This window comes from Merops nubicus, unplaced genomic scaffold, assembly GCF_000691845.1.
Source record: "Merops nubicus isolate BGI_N331 unplaced genomic scaffold, ASM69184v1 scaffold453, whole genome shotgun sequence".
Classification (NCBI taxonomy): Eukaryota; Metazoa; Chordata; class Aves; order Coraciiformes; family Meropidae; genus Merops; species Merops nubicus.
Genome location: NW_008600687.1, coordinates 38,211 through 56,482, shown reverse-complemented (window position 1 = coordinate 56,482; position 18,272 = coordinate 38,211). Strand labels below are relative to the sequence as shown.

The 18,272-nt window shown below is 49.8% G+C and overlaps 1 protein-coding gene across 1 annotated transcript; it reads left to right on the top strand.

Annotated features, from left to right (window-relative positions):
- Positions 1 to 8: 8 nt before the first annotated feature.
- On the top strand, positions 9 to 15,808 carry SLC7A14 (solute carrier family 7, member 14; the record flags this gene model as incomplete). Its single annotated transcript, XM_008937739.1, has 7 exons — positions 9 to 240; positions 6,225 to 6,461; positions 7,557 to 7,774; positions 9,593 to 9,739; positions 11,367 to 11,575; positions 12,131 to 13,008; positions 15,486 to 15,808. Coding segments are annotated over 7 exons (2,244 nt in total), but the record flags the coding sequence as incomplete, so codon positions are not given.
- Positions 15,809 to 18,272: the final 2,464 nt, after the last annotated feature.

Below are 18,272 nucleotides of genomic sequence, written 5' to 3'. Positions count from 1 at the left end.
TGCGCGCCCGTGTCCTGCGCACCAAGCCCGTGGAGTCGATGCTGGAGGGCACGGGGGCCGCTGCCGCCCAGGGCGCCAGGCTGGCCAAGGTCCTCACCACCCTCGACCTCATCTCCCTCGGCGTCGGGAGCTGCGTGGGCACCGGCATGTACGTGGTGTCCGGCCTGGTGGCCAAGGAGATGGCGGGCCCTGGGGTCATCGTTTCCTTCATCATTGCCGCCGTTGCCTCCATCTTGTCAGGTGAGTCACGTTGGTGGGGCTTTGAGATGCATCTCATGCATCTTCTGGCTCCATTCGTGGGTGGACACCTGGCAGGACACGTGCTCAGCAGCACAAGCTACAAGGAGGTAGCGATGTCCCCACAGAAGGAAAAACCTTGTCACGCTTGGCTTGCCCAGCTCATGGGGTACACTGTCTCTCCTTGCCCAAGTGTCAGACCAAACCTTGAACTGGGAGCCAGCAGTCCAGGCATAATCACCGTGATCAGCTTACCCAAGGACCTGTGGTCAATATATTATGAAACATTTGAGTGTTTTTCAGCACGTCCCCCAGACACAAAGCATGGCCAAACTACAGCACCGGAGCAGGAGGACAGCATGGCTTGTGGGAAACCTTGCTTCAAAAGGAAGGATATTGGTGGCTTGGGTAGCACCAGGGCCATCTTTTTTTCTGTTGTGGACATTGCTAACAGTTAAATTCCTTCATTAGTTTTGGGGCTGATTTTATGTTTCTATTCATGCAGGATCACACTTTGAATTTCCAAACAAAAAACCCCAAGAGCCAAATGTGTGGATAGAGAGGAATTACGTATTTTAGTGGAAAACTGGTGAATTCCATCTCCTCCATAAGAACCCAGCTGAGCATATGGCTCGAGCTGTGGTTTCCACATGAAGCCAGTACTGCTGGCATTTGTCCTTTCCAGATCAGTGCTAACACGATGATGTGATGTTCCTGCTCTCCCTGCTTAGAGGACCTTGCATGCTGCGTCAGTCTGGTATCCAGCTTTTACCCGCAGGTTGAGTAAGGAAACTTGAGTAAATGGCAAAGGGCCTCAGCAGAAGGAGCAGCAAACAGAACAAAGAGACCCAGCTCAGCTTTTCAAGTCTCTGTATTGGTGCATGGGGAGGTGGAAGCAGATCATTCTCCTTCCCTGGAGGCTGCAGTGCTGCTCATGGAGATCCCACTGAAGTCTGTGCACTTCTGACCCTCCAAACCCCTGCAGCCCAGAGACACAGCCCTGGCACAGGACGGGGAGGAGCGTCACACTCTCCACAAAGCCGTGTCAGGGAAGAAGCCCAGCAATTCTGGCTTGGGGACCACCACGCTGACAGTCCTGCCTCCCTGATCCCCGGTTAGACCCCACTGACAAGGCAGCTTGGTTCTGGTTCAGCCCAGAACAAGGGCTGAGAGCACGCAGCGAGGTCTGACTCTCATTTGAGATCTCAGCACAACAGCTAAACCAAACCGCCCGTGTTTTAGCAATATAAAGCACCCGTGTCTTAAACCTTCCCTGCCCCTCCCCCTCTTCTGCAAGGGTTGCTCTGGCTGTGATGCAAACCAAGAGCAAACGGAGCTTGGGTGGGTCTCATCTAAGAAAAACACATTGTCCTCCAAAAGGGGCTTTTTGACCCCAGATACAAGCCCTGCCCCACAGCAGGGAGCTCGTCCCGCCTTCGCCCACGGCAGCCCACACCGCTTCTCACTCAGCTTTCATCTCCCCTTGCTTTTGTAGCCCTGGGAAAGCATTTTGGGAAGTGTTTTGATAGTCTCCTTGGCCGCCTCCTCACTTCTTGGTTGATGCTGATGTTGTTTGCAGCAGCAACACAATTTTTTGGCAAGTCAAACTGAGCAAGGACGCAGGAGCTGGACAGGCTATTGGGCTTACAGGGGATGGGATTTCAGACCCACATCATGGTCACTCCAGGCGTACAGGGCACTGAGCTCAGGCAAGTGTGCACAGACAAATTTTGAAGAAATTTCTCACAGTCTTAGGGCCACATGGGGCCACTGGGTAACCTGCTTTCCCTTGATGTATTGAAGATAACAGAGTCAGATCTCACTGCCTGCACAGTGAATTCAGGAAGGTTTTGGCTGAAGAAAAAAAAAAAAGCCCCTTTCAGTAGGCCAGTTGGCTCCCCTTGGAGACAGCTATGGGGAAGCTCCACCAAGCAGGTCCCACCAGCAGGAAACCTCTTCACACTGGTTAGCACTTGCCTGCAGCTGAAGGGACACCCCTGGCTCCCTCCATCCACTGCAGTCAGTGGGATTCCCCACTCTCACCCCCACATCTAACTAAAATCCCTTCTTGGCAAAAATCAGCAGTGCCCATCTTACCCAACCCCATTACCTTCTCCACAGCTTTTTCCACCAGCCGTTGCTTGTCCCTTTAGTGGTCTCCTTTCCTAAAGTAGCACAACCTTGTTGATCATGTTTTGCAAACGCCTTACTGTGAGCTCAGACAAGGGCCAAGTCCTCCCCCACAAACTGCCTTACAACCCCTGATGGGAATTTCAAGCACCAAGCCACGCAGTTATGGAGCACATTGCCATGTTTTTACCTGGTACCCATGTGGGAGCAGGCTCAGTAACATCCAGAGTGCAGGACTGAGCAGGGGAGAGCTGGGCATGTGCCTCAGGTGCTGCCTGACTACAGGACAAGGGCTGGGTTTAGAGGCTCCAGCTGCTTGGGTGCTGCTGGAGAGATGGAAGCCCTTTCTCTAAGGAAGCTTTCTTTCTGGAGCTGCCTTTTATGTATCTACACACAGTGATCATGAAACACAGTGGACAGGCTCAGTGGCTTGCTGGAAATGGGATGTTGCTGCATACCTGCCTTGATAAACTAGCTGCTCTTGGTTAGTGAAGGATTGTCCCTCTGGATTTCTTGCATGGAAGCATGACTTGTTACCTGCAGTGCTGCTGAAAAGCCCCTCCCCAAAGGCTTGTTTCATCTGAAACATCACTCCCGTCATGCCAGGGCTCTGTAGGATGTCTTGTAGTCCTTGTGTGCCCTTGTGCCAAATGAGAGCAGGAGGGTCAGCATCCACACCGTGGCCACCACCACCCTGACTGAGCTGTGGTGCTTACAACAGTGTCTCATCCCACTAGCTGTGCTGGCCAAAGGCTGCTGCAGGGATGGAGTTTGGGGGCTGAAGCCAGTGAGGACTTTATGGTCCCTCCTCCTGCCCCACCAAAGCATTGCTTAGCAGCAAAAGTCCCCACTGGATAGGCCAGGATGCCCAGTGTGACCCCAGGCCACCACTAACACAGAAATATCTGACTTGTGTGCATGTGCTATATGGAAAGCTGCTGGCTTCCTACCCCCAGACAAGATAAACCAGAGGATGGAGAGGTCAATTAAATCTGAAAAGTGGGGATTTGTAGATGAGATCTTGGAAGGAACAATGTCATAGACCAAACCACTCAACTGTGTTGATGTCAATAATGTCAATAACTGTGTCATTACACCAGAATAATGAATGTCACAACAATTACACAGTGTAGCTGATATTCAAGGAAAAGTAACGGTCTTCTGTAAGACAACTGCTCTTCTCAACAACCACTACATTGGTTTGTTTTCTGCAGAAACTTGCAAACACTCTTGATTTGGGGGGAAAACTAGAAATCTGTCTCCAAATTCAAAGAGTTGTGGCAGGGAGAATGTGCCCAACCTCCATCTGCAGTGCTGGAGGACGAGGTGCCAAATATCCAGGGGTGCTGAGGAGTAACTGAGTATTTCATTATGTAGTTGTAGAATACTAACAACAACAATAATAATAATAAATATAATAACAACAATAATAATACTACACTATTGATGCAGCAGAAATGAGTGAGATAAAATCTGCATCCTAATAAACTACTATAAAATCTGCACCCTAATAAATGATGATATTACCTTCCTTTTTAAGCAGAGAAGGAAGTGCTGTGAACCCCATTTCTCATGGAGCAGCACTGCAAAGCAAGGGGATTGAAGCAGTCAGGGGTGGACAACAGATCTGGCATCGCATGTCACCCATACTGGATACTGCATGCTGTGATAAAAAGTAGATTATTTTCATAATATATGCTGATACCTAATGCAGATATCCACAACATGTTGCTGTACCAAATATATAGTGAAAGATTACTCTCCTATTTTGGGACCTTAGTAGAATAATTGAAAACTCAAACGTTTTATACATGTCTTAGCTTTGCCATTATCATTCTGTATCGATAACAATCCTCGTTTAGCCTTATCTTGTCATTGGCTAAAAGTAGAGCTGCCTCCAAGAAAGATTATATGATTTTTAAGGCCATCAAAGAAAGAAACTAGATACTTGTCCCCATCAGACCACCTGCTTCATAAATCATTCAGGCTTGTAGTTATTAATGAATGTCTTACCTTTACTTGGTGCATGCATTTTTCATCAGCTTTGAGTAATGACTCTGTAGGGCTGGATGATGGGGATGTTGCTGCTTGTGCTTTACAGAAACCAAGTTTTGAATTGGCTTTTGCCATTGCAAAACACTGGCAGCATCGTGCATCCAAGTTAAACAGTGAACGTAATATAAAAATCCTCCAACACCAAGAAAAGAAGCACCACCAAATTCAGCTTAGGGATTCAATGTTTCTGTGTTTGTACTGTCTAAAAATGGCATTTGTAGTAAAAGCAGCAACTTCATAACATTTTTATAAATTATTCATTCCTCTGTATTAAACTGATTGCAAATTTGAAGCAATTTTTATCTTCTAGAGACTAGAAGTTGATAAAGAGCTCAAAAGTTACTAGGTGTTTACACAATGATAATAACAGCCCTAAGCCATTAGCAGGTAAAAGCCGAACTGGGGTCTTTGGGGCAGGGGTTTAATCCGTGTTGAACACACAGGATGCAGTGTGCCCTTCCAGCACCACTTCTGACTCATATTTGGGGAATTTATGACTAAGCCCATCTATTCCTTTTAAATAAAAGCTAATGGTTGTTTAAAGACAGCAATGTGTCAGGGTCAGGGTTTTATTGAAAAGTATCCTGACATAGTAAGTACATAAAGAGTTTGGAACATAGTAAAGTCGGCTGATGTCTCCTCCCAAACAGTTCCAGTTAAATACTTCTGTTTGCTTTTCTTCTTCTACAAAGTCAGTTTTGTAACTATTCTTCAGAATGAGACTTATGTGTAATGTTTTTAAGTGTTTAAATAGCTTACTTTCTCTATGTAACGTGGCTTCAAACTCCTCTTTCATGGGTACAAATAAGAGAAGGGATGATCAGGACAGTGCTTATGCCTGGATCTGCATAGCAATAAGCCACGACAGACATTTGGAGATTGAACAGCTAAGGCAGGAATAGGTGTAGCCTTTTGTGAGCCCACCTGTGGCATCTTGCTCTAGGATGGGGCTGGACAACACCAGTCTGGGATCCCATGGAACAGCTATAACCATCCTGGACCTCCCTGTGCCCCACAACACTTGGAGAAACCCAGATGCTGTCCTCTGCAAAGTCTCACTGTAACCACCTTTCCCTGGCAAACCCCAGGGCTATGATGGTTTCTGCAGCAAAAAGCACTTAGAGCTGGTCAGAATATTGATACAACGAATAAAACCTTTTATAAAATCCCAGGGAAAATGGCAAAAATTATATTACAGTGTCACTGTTGGATGAGGAAGAAGAGGTATTCATCACCACCAAAGCTACTGCAGGGAAAAAGAGCTCCAAGGACCACACCACCAGTGCTGCTCAGTTCAAGATCAGGCTAGATGAAGCTTTGATTATCTTGATCTAGTTTGAGATGTCCCTGCTTGTGGTGGTGGGGGTTGGACTAGATGACCTTTGGAGGTCCCTTCCAGCCCAGACGTTCTATGATTCTATGATTCTGCTCCCTGTGCATGAATTTCCCAACCAGCTTTGGCTTTACGTCTGTGGGAACTGCAGTTGGCCATGCTGGAGGGCCCCACTCCAGAGCCACGTACCTGTGAGAAGGGTCTTCTGCAACAGGCTGTAAAGGTTGAACTGTGCATCAAAAAGATCCAACACATCTTGGATGGGAAACACACCTTAATGGGAACACGGGCTGCCCAGTGACTGGGGCGGGGAGGGTTACTGTGACCCCTTGTGATGTCTCTGGGCTCCTGATGCTGACTATAGCCGTGGGAACCTCCTGGCACCTCCAGACAGGTAGGACCAAGGCAGTTTTACTTTTTCCCTTTCCAAGCACATTTTCCTTGGGTTGTTTTGTATTTCTCTAAGCAGGAGTTTGCTACGCTGAGTTTGGCGTGCGGGTCCCCAAGACCACAGGCTCTGCCTACACCTACAGCTACGTGACAGTGGGGGAGTTCGTGGCGTTCTTCATCGGGTGGAACCTCATCCTGGAGTACCTGATCGGGACAGCTGCGGGAGCCAGCGCCCTCAGCAGCATGTTCGACTCACTGGCCAACCACACCATCAGCAGATGGATGATCAACAGCATCGGGACCTTGAATGGACTCGGTGCGTCATGCTGTGCATAAGCCACCTGCATTAATTAGGGCCTGAGAAGCAATTAGAAGCTCGTCAGAAGCCAGACATGGATATTAGGCTTCATTCATTATTTACTACCTGTCTGCCTCTGGTACTTTGGAGTCTAGTTCACAGACAGGATTCCATCTGAGTGTGAGGAACAACTACTTTCCTGTGAGGGTGGCAGAGCCCTGGAGCAGGCTGCCCAGGGAGGTCTTGGAGTCTCCTTCTCTGGAGAGATTCAAAACCCACCTGGACATGATCCTGGGCAACCTCCTCTGGGTGAACCTGCTTCAGATGATCTCCAGAGGTCCCTTCCAACTCCTACCTTTCTGTGATTTGGAGGAATGGGGATACACTATAATTTGAGCCCCTTTGGGATCAGCCAGCATTTAGCAGAATAAGCACCCAGAAAAATCAGTCAAATGTCAGAGGCAGCAGAGACAGAAGAGGAGCACTTCATCCAGTACGAGCACTCTGCTCAGTCCTGTTAATTCACACACAGAGCCTTGTTAGAGAGCACAAGCTCATGTCTGCAGTGCTGCCATGTAGATGCCCCAGGCTATGATGGTCCTGAAGACCAGCACTTCCATCTGCACTCCATGGTTCCTACCTGTAAGTAACACAGCTAGCTGTCTTGGACCTCTGTCATGAAAACGTAATGTCTGATCAATTTTTAATTAGTACTTTCATGTTATGAAAACTAGGACTCAATCATTTTTTTGATGCCCTTCCTAAACTCTGAAAGGTCATAGATTAATAGAATGGTTTGGGTTGGAAGGGACCTTTAAAGGTCATCTAGTCCAACCCCTCTGCACTCTGAACTGGGACATCTTCAACTAGATCAGGTTGCTTAGAGCCCTGTCCAACCTGACCTGTCTTGAGGCATCAAGATTTATTACCTTAATAATTAACAGCTTTAGCCACCGTAGGCAGGGATATGTGGAGAACACCTTTACAAGGAGACCAAGGAGTTCTGCAAAGCCTCAGGGTCTGAAAAGCATTTAAAAAAGCCCTCACAGGGTTTCTGGAGATGCGGTCCACAGCTGTGGATGGAGAGTTACACACCTCTTTTCTCTTACTTAGGGAAAGGAGAGGAGTCATACCCTGACCTTCTTGCCCTGGTCATTGCTGTCATTGTCACCATCATCGTGGCCATGGGGGTGAAGAACTCGGTGGGACTGAACAACGTGCTCAACGTCATTAACCTGGCAGTTTGGATCTTCATCATGATTGCTGGTCTCTTCTATATCAAAGGTGACAACTGGTCTGAAGGGCAATTCCTGCCATTTGGATGGCCGGGGGTAAGTCCTGGGTGCACAGAGGGACACACAGCACCTAAGTGGTGCCACCCACCTGCCACCTACTTAGCTTTGCTTGTGGTATGTGTTCCCTACTTCTACTGCACTCTCCAAATCTCAACCCTGCCAAACCCACCTGCGCTTTGGCCAGGGACCTCCAGCCTCCACCACTGCAGGCTTGGATCTAGACCTCCCCGTTCCACCAAACACAAAGAGTATGGCAACGCTTTGCCTGTGATTCCTGCCACTTCTTAGGACAAACCCTGAGCTTTTCTGAAATGTCCTCCTGAGCATCAGACTTCACATGAACCCAGCCCAGGAAATGCCACCAGTTACCAGGCAATGGAGCAAATGCAGTGGCTATCCAAGATGGGGAGCTCAGGGGGAGCTGGTTCAGCCTCTGCCAAGGGGGAGATACTTGTGTTGGCTGGTTTTCAACAACAATGTTCTCAAGCATTTGTTTTGAGCACTTTAGAATGCCACCTGCCAGTACTTATTTTATGGATGTTCCCTCAAAGCTTACTGAGAATTTGAACATATTTGGCTTTTTTAGCTTGCTTGCACTGGTTTTTATCCAAGGATGAACAGCGACTGAAAATATCTCAGCTGGCCTAACCCCAAGATAATTTCTCAGATTTACGCTGCTCGACTCCATTGGGGTTTTGTGCAGAAAAATAAACAAGAAAGTAAAGTAAACCAAGAATCTTGATTATTGAAAGGGTCCTAAGCTGCTGTACAGTCCTTGCACCTCCCTTCAGCGAAGCAATACCTCTCTGCCAGACAACAACGGTGAGGAGAAGAGCATTGAGGCCCATTCGAGAGCAGAGGACATATTTAACTTTAGATTTTGCTTGGCTTTTTATGCCATATAATAGGTATGAAAAAGAGAAAATATAAAATAGCTGTTTTGCTCCAGTTCAACTCATCAAATATCTCCTGGCAAAAAAAAAAACAAAACAAAATGTTCTAAAAGATGCGTATCCAAAACATCCAAACTGATAGGGTCTTCTCATCATTTTCAGATAGTTTTTTGTCTCCCAAATGGTTTGTAAAACTAAATCCACCAGAGCACAAACATGAGACTCCCCAAGAACACAAGGGATGCTTTTAAAAGGTAATTACAGGTAGTCCCCTGAAAGAAGGTAGTTTTGCTGTATGCTCCATCCCTAGGCAGCTGAGGTGAAAGACATATGATGGACACATGGTACCCAGCTAGCTGGCAAGGTGTATGCAAGGGTGTTACCACAGCAAATTATCTCACTCACAGCCACACAGTCTTTAGCCTGCTTCAGCGTTTCAATCCTATGAACGTCCTTGCTAATATTATATATTTTTTAAAATCACATTAAAAAAAATGACGAAACAGTGCAAATAATTCCTCATCCAAGTGTTTCAACGTGTGCTCCTAACCTGTCTGCAGCTTCCAAGCAAAACAGAGGTTGTTTGGAAAGCGGCACACATCTGACTGTGGCTGCTTCCTCTGCTAGCCGATCTCGCTGCCCCGTGAGACATCTTGCTAAGACAGAACATATAAACATGCTGGAAATCCCTACTAATATGAAAGGGTTTGGGGTGGAGGACTGTGAAAGCAAACCTGAAATTGGTTGATTGTCTCCTCTGGCACTGCCAGGATCTCCCAGCAGATTCGGGTGCTGCGCGGGCACGAGTTTGTGGTGCAGCAGGAGAGAGGTGCAGATGCCTCCAGTGACTTGGGCTGCACATGGAAATTTTTCCCTAGACCGGGTCACCGGGTTATAGGTGCTCCATCAGTCCCCAGATCTGCACTCAGTCTGGCACTCAGGTACCCGATCCTCCACACAGGTGCTCAAAGGGGCTGCGACGTGTTTCTATGCCTTCATCGGCTTCGACATCATTGCTACCACAGGAGAAGAAGCCAAGAATCCCAACACCTCCATCCCCTACGCCATCACGGCCTCACTTGTCACGTGCTTGACAGCATACGTGTCCGTAAGTACCAGCTATACGTATGTCAATGTATGCAAATATATACGTATGCACATATACACACACACACACACACACACACACATATATCACCAAATTATAGCATGTTTTGGGTTGCAAAGGACCTGTAAAGGTCATCTAGCCCAACTGCCCCTGCAGGGAGCAGGGACATCTGCATCTAGAGCAGGTTTCTCAGAGCCCCAGCCAACCTGACTTGGAATGTTTTCAGTTTCTACCACCTCTCTGGGCAACCTGGGCCAGGGTTTCTCCACCCTCATCATAAAAAATTTCTTCCTTAGTCTAAATCTCCCCTCTCCGCTTAAAACCATCCCCCCTTGTCCTGTTGCAACAGACCCTGCTAGAAAGGCTGTCCCCATCTTTCTTATCAGCCCTCTCTTTAAGTAAGGAGAGGCTGCAGTAAGGTCTCCCCAGAGCCTTCTCCCCTCCAGGTTGATCAACCCCAACGCCCTCAGCCTGGCCTCCCAGCAGAGGGGCTCCAGCCCTTGGTTCATTTTTGTGGCCTCTTCTGGACCTGCTCCAACAGGTCCATGTCTCTCCTGTGCTGATTCCAGAGCTGGACACAGCGCTCCAAGTGGGGTCTCATAAGGGCATAGAAGAGGGGCAGAATCATCTTCCTCAACCTGCTGGCCACAAAACAAAAACAAAACCAAAAAGAACACCTCAACAAACTAAACATACATACACACTAAAAAAGAAGCCTATACATAGCATGCCATTTCTGGGCATCCCCATGGTTCCCCTTCCCATGAGCCTGGGTGCCAATCTGACCCTCAGACAAGGGCCCTTTCTTTGTTGGGAATGGAGGCATCAGCTGTATTTCTGTGTGACTGTAGTGTCCTGCTGAGTCTCTCCCACCCAGTTTGTCCCCAGGCTCCTGTCCCTCTGCTGGCTGCAGGGAAATGGTGGCAGACATTTTTTTCCTCATGCCTCATCCCAATCCACAGCTATTTTTGCATCCAGAAGTGCAGCAAAATGGAAGGAGCAGAAGCATCCAGCAGCCTTTCTCCCTCTTTTTGGGAAAAGCATCACTGCCTCTGCTGGAGATATGGAAGAGGGTCCAAGTGAGGGGGAAGATGGGCAGGCATGGCCATTTGAGAGATATCCAGCTGCTCTGCACCTCAAGAAATGTATGTCTGCACTCAGGGATTTTCCCTGAAAAGGAGCAAAACTGAGTCATGAAGGAGAAAAAATACTGTTCTCATAATTTCCAAGAAACTCACTCACTGCCTCTCCTGCAGCATGGTGGGCTTTCCTCGAAACCAATTCCTCTTTGGCTTGAATAGGATCAGAGTGTTGCCCCAGGCAATGCCATCTTGGAGTTAGGGTCTGTCCCATGGGGAGTGCATGACTCAGGCAGCGCTGTCCCCACACAGGAACATGGACAATGCAAGTGTAACTAGGGGGTCCCACGAGCCTCCTGCATCACCAGGGTTCAAGCTGTTGCCTTGCTGCCTTTAAAGGCCTTACCTATAGCATTGTAAAAGCCCTTCACAGGGGACATAAGGATCTAACCCAAATCAGATGACATTTTTTGGCTTTCCATTCTTGAGAAGCAGCCCCCGTGCCCTGTGAGTCCCCAGCTGACATCTGTTCTTCTCACCTTCCCCAGGTGAGCATCATCCTCACGCTGATGGTGCCCTACGATGCCATCGACACTGAGTCCCCGCTGATGGAAATGTTTGTGGCCCATGGCTTCTACGCAGCCAAGTTCATCGTTGCCATTGGATCCGTGGCTGGCCTGACCGTCAGCTTGCTGGGCTCCCTCTTCCCAATGCCGAGAGTCATTTATGCCATGGCTGGTGACGGGCTGCTCTTCAGGTCAGTCGTGCCCATGATAGCATTTATTTTTTTCCCCCTTGGGACCTGGAGGGGAAATGTTCTGAGAGGGATGGGGACTGTTCTGCGTGCTGACAGCCCCGTGCCACCACTGCCAGGAAAAGCGGGCGTGCACAGACTCGGTGCTTGCCAAATGGGGCACACACCAAAGCAAAATCCTGGGGAAAAAAGTCAGGAGAGATCTACACAAAAGTTTCTCACTTGGTGTTGGTACCTAGAGATTCAGTTTAGGGGATGATGAGCTTTTAATTCAAGAGTTACTTGCAAAAGAGAGCACCTTATGTGCATGAAATCCTGGCACTTACTTGCAAGTGTCCAAGTGTCCATTTTAGAACTGGTCAGACCTAGATCTAACTCCAGATCCAGTCTCAGCAGCATATCTAGTCCCCGGCTGTCTGGAGTCTAAGCACCATAACGTAACAAGGGCTGAAGGGATCAGAGCCCTGAGCCTGGCCCCTCCAGCCGAGTAGGAGTTGCTGCAAGAGGGACCTGCTGCCGTCCACAGTTTTAACCTTCTATAACTATTCCACACTCCAGATTTTTGTCCCACATCAGTTCTTACACGGAAACTCCCGTGGTGGCTTGTATTGTTTCCGGCTTCCTCGCAGCGCTGCTCTCCTTGCTGGTCAGCCTGAGGGACCTGATAGAAATGATGTCCATCGGCACGCTGCTGGCCTACACGCTGGTCTCTGTCTGCGTCCTGCTCCTCCGATACCAGCCTGAGAGCGACATCGATGGCTTTGTCAAGTTCCTCTCCGAGGAGCACACCAAGAAGAAGGAGGGCATCCTGGCCGACTGCGAGAAGGAGGCGTGCTCCCCAGGGAGTGAAGGAGAAGAGTTCACTGGCCCACCGACCAACACGTGTGGGGCAAAAAATCTTCCCTCACTGGGGGACAATGAGATGTTAATTGGAAAATCTGATAAATCCACCTACAACGTGAATCACCCCAATTATGGCACGGTCGACATGACCTCAGGGATAGAGGCAGATGAGTCTGAGAACATCTACCTCATCAAGCTGAAGAAGTTGATCGGTCCTCGCTACTACACAATGAGGATCCACCTTGGACTGCCAGGGAAAATGGACCGCCCCACGGCAGCCACTGGCCACACGGTCACCACCTGTGTGCTCCTCCTCTTTGTCCTGATGTTCATCTTCTGCTCCTTCATCATTTTCGGGTCAGACTACATCTACGAGCAGAGCTGGTGGGCTGTCCTCCTTGTTGTACTGATGATCCTGCTCATCATTGTGTTGGTGTTTGTGATCTTGCAGCAGCCAGAAAACCCCAAGAAGCTGCCCTACATGGCACCCTGTCTCCCCTTTGTCCCTGCTTTTGCTATGCTGGTGAATATCTATCTCATGCTGAAGCTCTCCACAGTCACGTGGATCCGATTTGCCGTCTGGTGTTTTGTGGGTGAGTCCCAGATTCATTTATTTTGATTTTTTAACTGACACTCTTTTGAAAGGATGTTAATAATAACTCCCCTAATTAGAGTGCTTAGGCTGATTCTTCTTCAGCTGGGATATACCCAGTCCTTTGCATTTGTCCTTTGTCATCCTGAAGTTCTTAGAAACCTTAGTTAACCAAGCCCCTGAACCATGGCTAAATGGAAAATTACAGACCCGGAAAATGTCAGTCTGATGGAAGCAAACAGCTTCATGCAAAGGTGACTATTTTCATGAGCCTTTTGAGGCAAAGTGGGTGGGTTCTGGAAATTGCCTCGCAGACAGGTTCCTACAGAAATCTGCCTGCTTTTTTGCTATTTCACCCACTGGAGCTCTTCAGCAGTTCACACCAAAGTCTCAGCACTGTGCTTCCAAAACCCAGCACTGCCTAGCCCAAACAACCCCAGGAGAGATGGAGCCAAGTGATCTGTGGACTGTATCTCCTTTTGTCTAAATCTGTACCAGGAGGATCTTGGGACTCACAGGCTCTGTTGTGGCCCATTTTTTTTCCAAATCTAGGCTTCCTGGCACATAGCCAGGAGCCTGGCATGTCCATAGTTTCACTTGGTTTATATTGCAACCCCTTTACTCTACAGACCCGAGAGAAAAAGAGCAGCTCTCATAGCTCCTCCTGACAGCTTCCAAGTCTGGACTATAGAGAACTAAAGTAACAAACACTAACAAAGCCAAGGATTCTTTCAAGAGAAACAATAACCCTATGAGTAGTGATACGTATTGCAGCAGCCCAGAAGAAGCCCCAGTTGCAGACATTAGACCCTGATCATGGTGCCAGCACCCAAAAGGACCATCTCTGGCAAAGTATCCCACTACCAGCCCTCCCCTTTGGGAGGCGGGTACAGGGTCCTGGGTTGAGAGGGAGGAAGTGGTGGGGAAATAGAATGAGGACTGATGCAAAGGTTGTAGTCATCTGCTGCCTTCTGTAAGGGCAGGAATCACCTGTCGTGGAGCAGGAGCAGGCCGGCACAGGCCACCACACTGTGCTCATCATCCTTCGTGCTTTTCTCAGGTGCCTCTTGACGTGTAGAATTTTCAGCTCTGTTGGCAGAGCCAGGAGATGACATGAACAGACCTTGGATCTCCCTCTGGTGTCTCTCTCAGAGAGTTTAGAGTAGTCTCATGGTTTCCACCCTTGGGGGAGAGTCTGCTACCACATTTTTGCTCCATTTTTCAGTTCCGTTTTTTGCTGTGTGATAAGGACTGCAGTTATCCTGAGTCAGTTCTTCGTATCTGAGGTCCCATAGCAAAGCTCTGCTTCTGAGAGTCCCCTAAACCCAAGCTGAGCTGTTGGGCAGTAGTTTCCACATGCATTCTTTGGGCTGGAGAACACATGCTTAGTGCTTTTTTTGGCCCTCAAAGGCCATAGGTGAAGCTGCAAATCCAGGGAAAGCTCTTCCACCTGGAAGCAAAGATGACTTCAAAGCATTAGTTTAATCCTCTGTGCTTGAATACTTTCCCCTGTGGGTACCTCTAATGCCTCTTCAGCTGCCAGCAATGACAACGAGTCAGTTAAGCCACTCCATTAAGCTGTGATGGGCTTCACCAGCCCCATCCATGGCTGCTCATCTGTTGGAGGCAGCACATCCCGTTCATTTTTCTGGCAGAGGTGTGCAGCCCTGCCACACAGGCTCTGGATTTAACCTCACAAGTAGTCCCCTGTGGCCAGTCCATGGCACGGGGAGTAGTTTGGGTTTCTCTATGTACACATCTGGGATAGGTTAATCCCAGAATCCACTAGAAATTAGATCTCCAGATGCATTATCTCCCAAGGAAAGTGTTGGTGCAGGAGAGTGAGATCAGGTAGGGCTAGAGGGAGATGAAATAAAACTCCTGAGTGGAGAAGGATAGGATTTCAGAGCTCTTTTAGTACTGGACACACTCACCCTGACAACCATGGGGCACTCGTGGCTGTGAGCACCAGCAGGAGACCCTGAGAGTATAAGAACACTGCAGAATGAGGGGGGCAGCCAGGAGAGTGAGAGGGTGGAGATGTGGATTGTCAGCACTCAAAAGCCTCCATACGCCTGCTGGGAGCTGCTGTGCCACCCAAGCTGCAGATGGTACAGTCATGTGGCCAGCAGCGATCCCAGCTGATGTCTAAAGGGTACAGTCCATGGGGCACAGCTGGCAGCCTGAAAACACAAACTCCACAGCTTCAAAGAGCAGACATAAACTACAGCGTACGCTAGATCAAAAAGCAGGGATGTAGTTACTTACACTTAAGCCTCCGTGGCTGAAGGCAGGGCAGCACTGAGCAGAAGGAGGATGGTGATGAGCCAGCCTGGATCCATGACCCATCCCTGAACGTGGATTTTTTGGAGCAGGTGCCACTTTGGGACACCACGTGTTTACAGTGACGTTTCACCCAGGGACGTGGGGCTGGTGCAGGTGGCTGAGGTCCAACCCTCTCCCTCTCACCCACCACAGGTCTGCTCATCTACTTTGGCTACGGGATGTGGAACAGCACGCTGGAGATCAGCGCCCGGGAGGAAGCCCTCCACCAGAGCACCTACCAGCGCTACGATGTGGACGTTGACCCCTTCTCCATGGATGACGGCTTCTCCTACGCCACCGAGGGTGAGGGCTACCCGGGCTGGGGCCCCTCTGAGGACAAGGGCTTCTCGTACCAGCAAATGGCAGGAGCAAAGGAAAGCCATCGGACGAGTGGCAGGTCGAAAAGCAAAGGCAGGCACAAACCGCCGTCGGAGGCTCTCATCGCCAACGATGAGCTGGACTATTCACCCGAGTAGCGGGGCGGGCAGTGGGGTGCCACGCTGCCCTGCTGATGAGGAAAGGTCCCCGCGGCTCCCCCGTCCTGCCCCATCCTCCCCAGGTCCTCCACGACCCCCCACTCACCGCCGGTTCTCGGGACACGCTCTGCGACTGCCCTCGACCCCAAACCAAACACACTCATGGCCCCTCCTGGCTCCACCGGCTGGTGCCTGGCACTGGCTGACCTCCCAGCACCAGCCGCACTGGTGGAGCCAGGGAAGTGGGACGTGTGCCAAACTCGGAGGGCATTGAGAGGTAGAAGAAGCCACATGAGGGGATGAGATGAGTTGTCCGTGGGGAATGTTCATCCAATGGCCGCAGCAGTGGGATTCCACTCTTATATTTTTGGCACTTTATTATCCTGTGTTTTTTTCCTTTGAACCACCTAGAAGTAATAGCTGAGCCAGGAGGACAGATAGGTAAGGTAGCTCAGAGGTGGATCCAGGGAGGTTGGTCCCATCACACAGTGTTTCCACGGCCCATTCTGGCACAAAAGCACTTGATGCACACAGCAGTGCTACCCCCATGTCCATTCCCATGCCCCAGATCCAAGCATCCCAAATACTGAGATTCAAAACTGGTCCGTGTCCGAACCAAACCCTGAAGTCCCATCCTGGCCAAAAATCCCAAGTCCGAGGCTGGGACCCTGGCCCCATTTCTGATCACAGGGAGGGCTTCAACCTGCTCTTGGCTGAAACACCTGTGTGTGAATCAAGGTCAACAAGGACCACGTGCCATTTCTTTGAGCACCACCAGTCTGAGGCTGGGTGCTGTTTCCATCACGCCGTGTCTTTCACAGAACTGACTGTGCTGTAATTCCCTCACTGTGGTGACACATCTCAGCGCTTGCTCTGACCTCAGTGCTTCAGGGACATGTCCATGCACCCACAAAACAGCAGCATCCGTGGGCCAAGCATGTCTTGACAGGGCTGGGTCACACGTGGCCAGTGGAGAGGACTCAGCTGCTGAAACCTCCCTCCCTGCTGCCGTCTCCACCTTGTACACTTGCCTTCGTTTCTGATTCTGGCTTGGTGGATGCTGTACGAAAAAGCAGTGAAACACTGCTGGTTCTGCAAGTGCCCATACTTCAGGCTGAAACCCAACAGAGCTGGTGGCTCTGTTCAGAGGTCAGCAGGTGGACATTTCTCACAGCTAGACCCTCTAGTGTGGCCTGAGCATGGCCATGACCCCCCAGCAGCACCATCAGGCTCCCTGCCACCAAAGTCTCCACAGCACCGTTGGTGGACATGGGGTTTGGTCACAGCCACCATCTGCCCCAGCACAGAGAGCAGCTGCACAGCTTAGTTAACAGCAGGTCCAGCTCTGGAGCCCATCACCCACATGCTTGGTTTAAAACACTATGACAGAGGAGCATCTTTTTGAGTAAATAACAACCAAGGACACACGTCATCAGACAGCAGCACCGATCCTCCTCCTGGCTGCCTCAGGCTGTGGCCAGACCCATCCCCTGGTGCAGCTCAGACCAAGCCCTAGTGCCAGGGGCTGCTGCTGGCATCCCAGGGGACACTAACATCACTGGGGCAGGATTTCCAACATGATGCTGAGCACCAGTAACACTTTGGTTCACTGAATGAGGCTCAGTCCTCCCAAAACACAGCATGGAGCCCACCTGGCACCCTCTGTGGGCAAATGGGCTGCAGGGTGCAGGGGGGTGCCTGGACCCATGCCCATCACCGTTGCTCCTGGGGCTCAAAGGCTTGATGGAGAGGCTATGCCTGTGGCTGCAGAAGTTTCCCTGCAGCTCCTGTCTCAAATGGTGACCAACTGCAGTCCTTTTCCCAGGGGAGAAGAACCCTCAGTTCTGCAGATCTTAACCCGGAGTGCCCTGGGCAAGCCAAGGGAAGTTTGGCCTCTGCAGGAGCTTCAGGGTGGGAAGGAGGGTTTGGTAAAAGGACCTGCAAGCTTTGCTCTGGCATCCCCTCCTGCTGCCTGCCCCTGCCACACTTCTATAAGCAGAAACTCTGAGTGTGTCCCACCAGAAAGCTGTTTGCAATGTGTGCAGTGCCCACAGGCCAGCTCAGGAAATGTTTCTGGCAGTGCTGAGCAAAGGTCACCTCTCACTCATGCTTGGTTGCTCCCATCCTCGATGCCTTAGAAGCACCCAAGAGAGATGGCACCTCACAGGTCTGGCTTTACATTTTCAGGGAGAAAGATTGATGCTATTTTCCTACCAGCTCTTGTACTATACCCTACCTGAGGTAGTCGTCTTCGTCCTGCTTCCGCACAGTATTTAGGCATCTGCTGGACCATAAACTCATGCCCAGGTACCCTGTCGAGTCAAAGCCTGTTATTCCTCTTGCAGCCTTAATCTCTTGCTACAGAGCAGTTACCAGTAGCAGTGTCTGCTGTCATGTCCGCTCTAGTTACTCCGTATAATTTGATGAGGGCTTGATCCCCTCGCTCTTTGACGTCTCTAAGAAC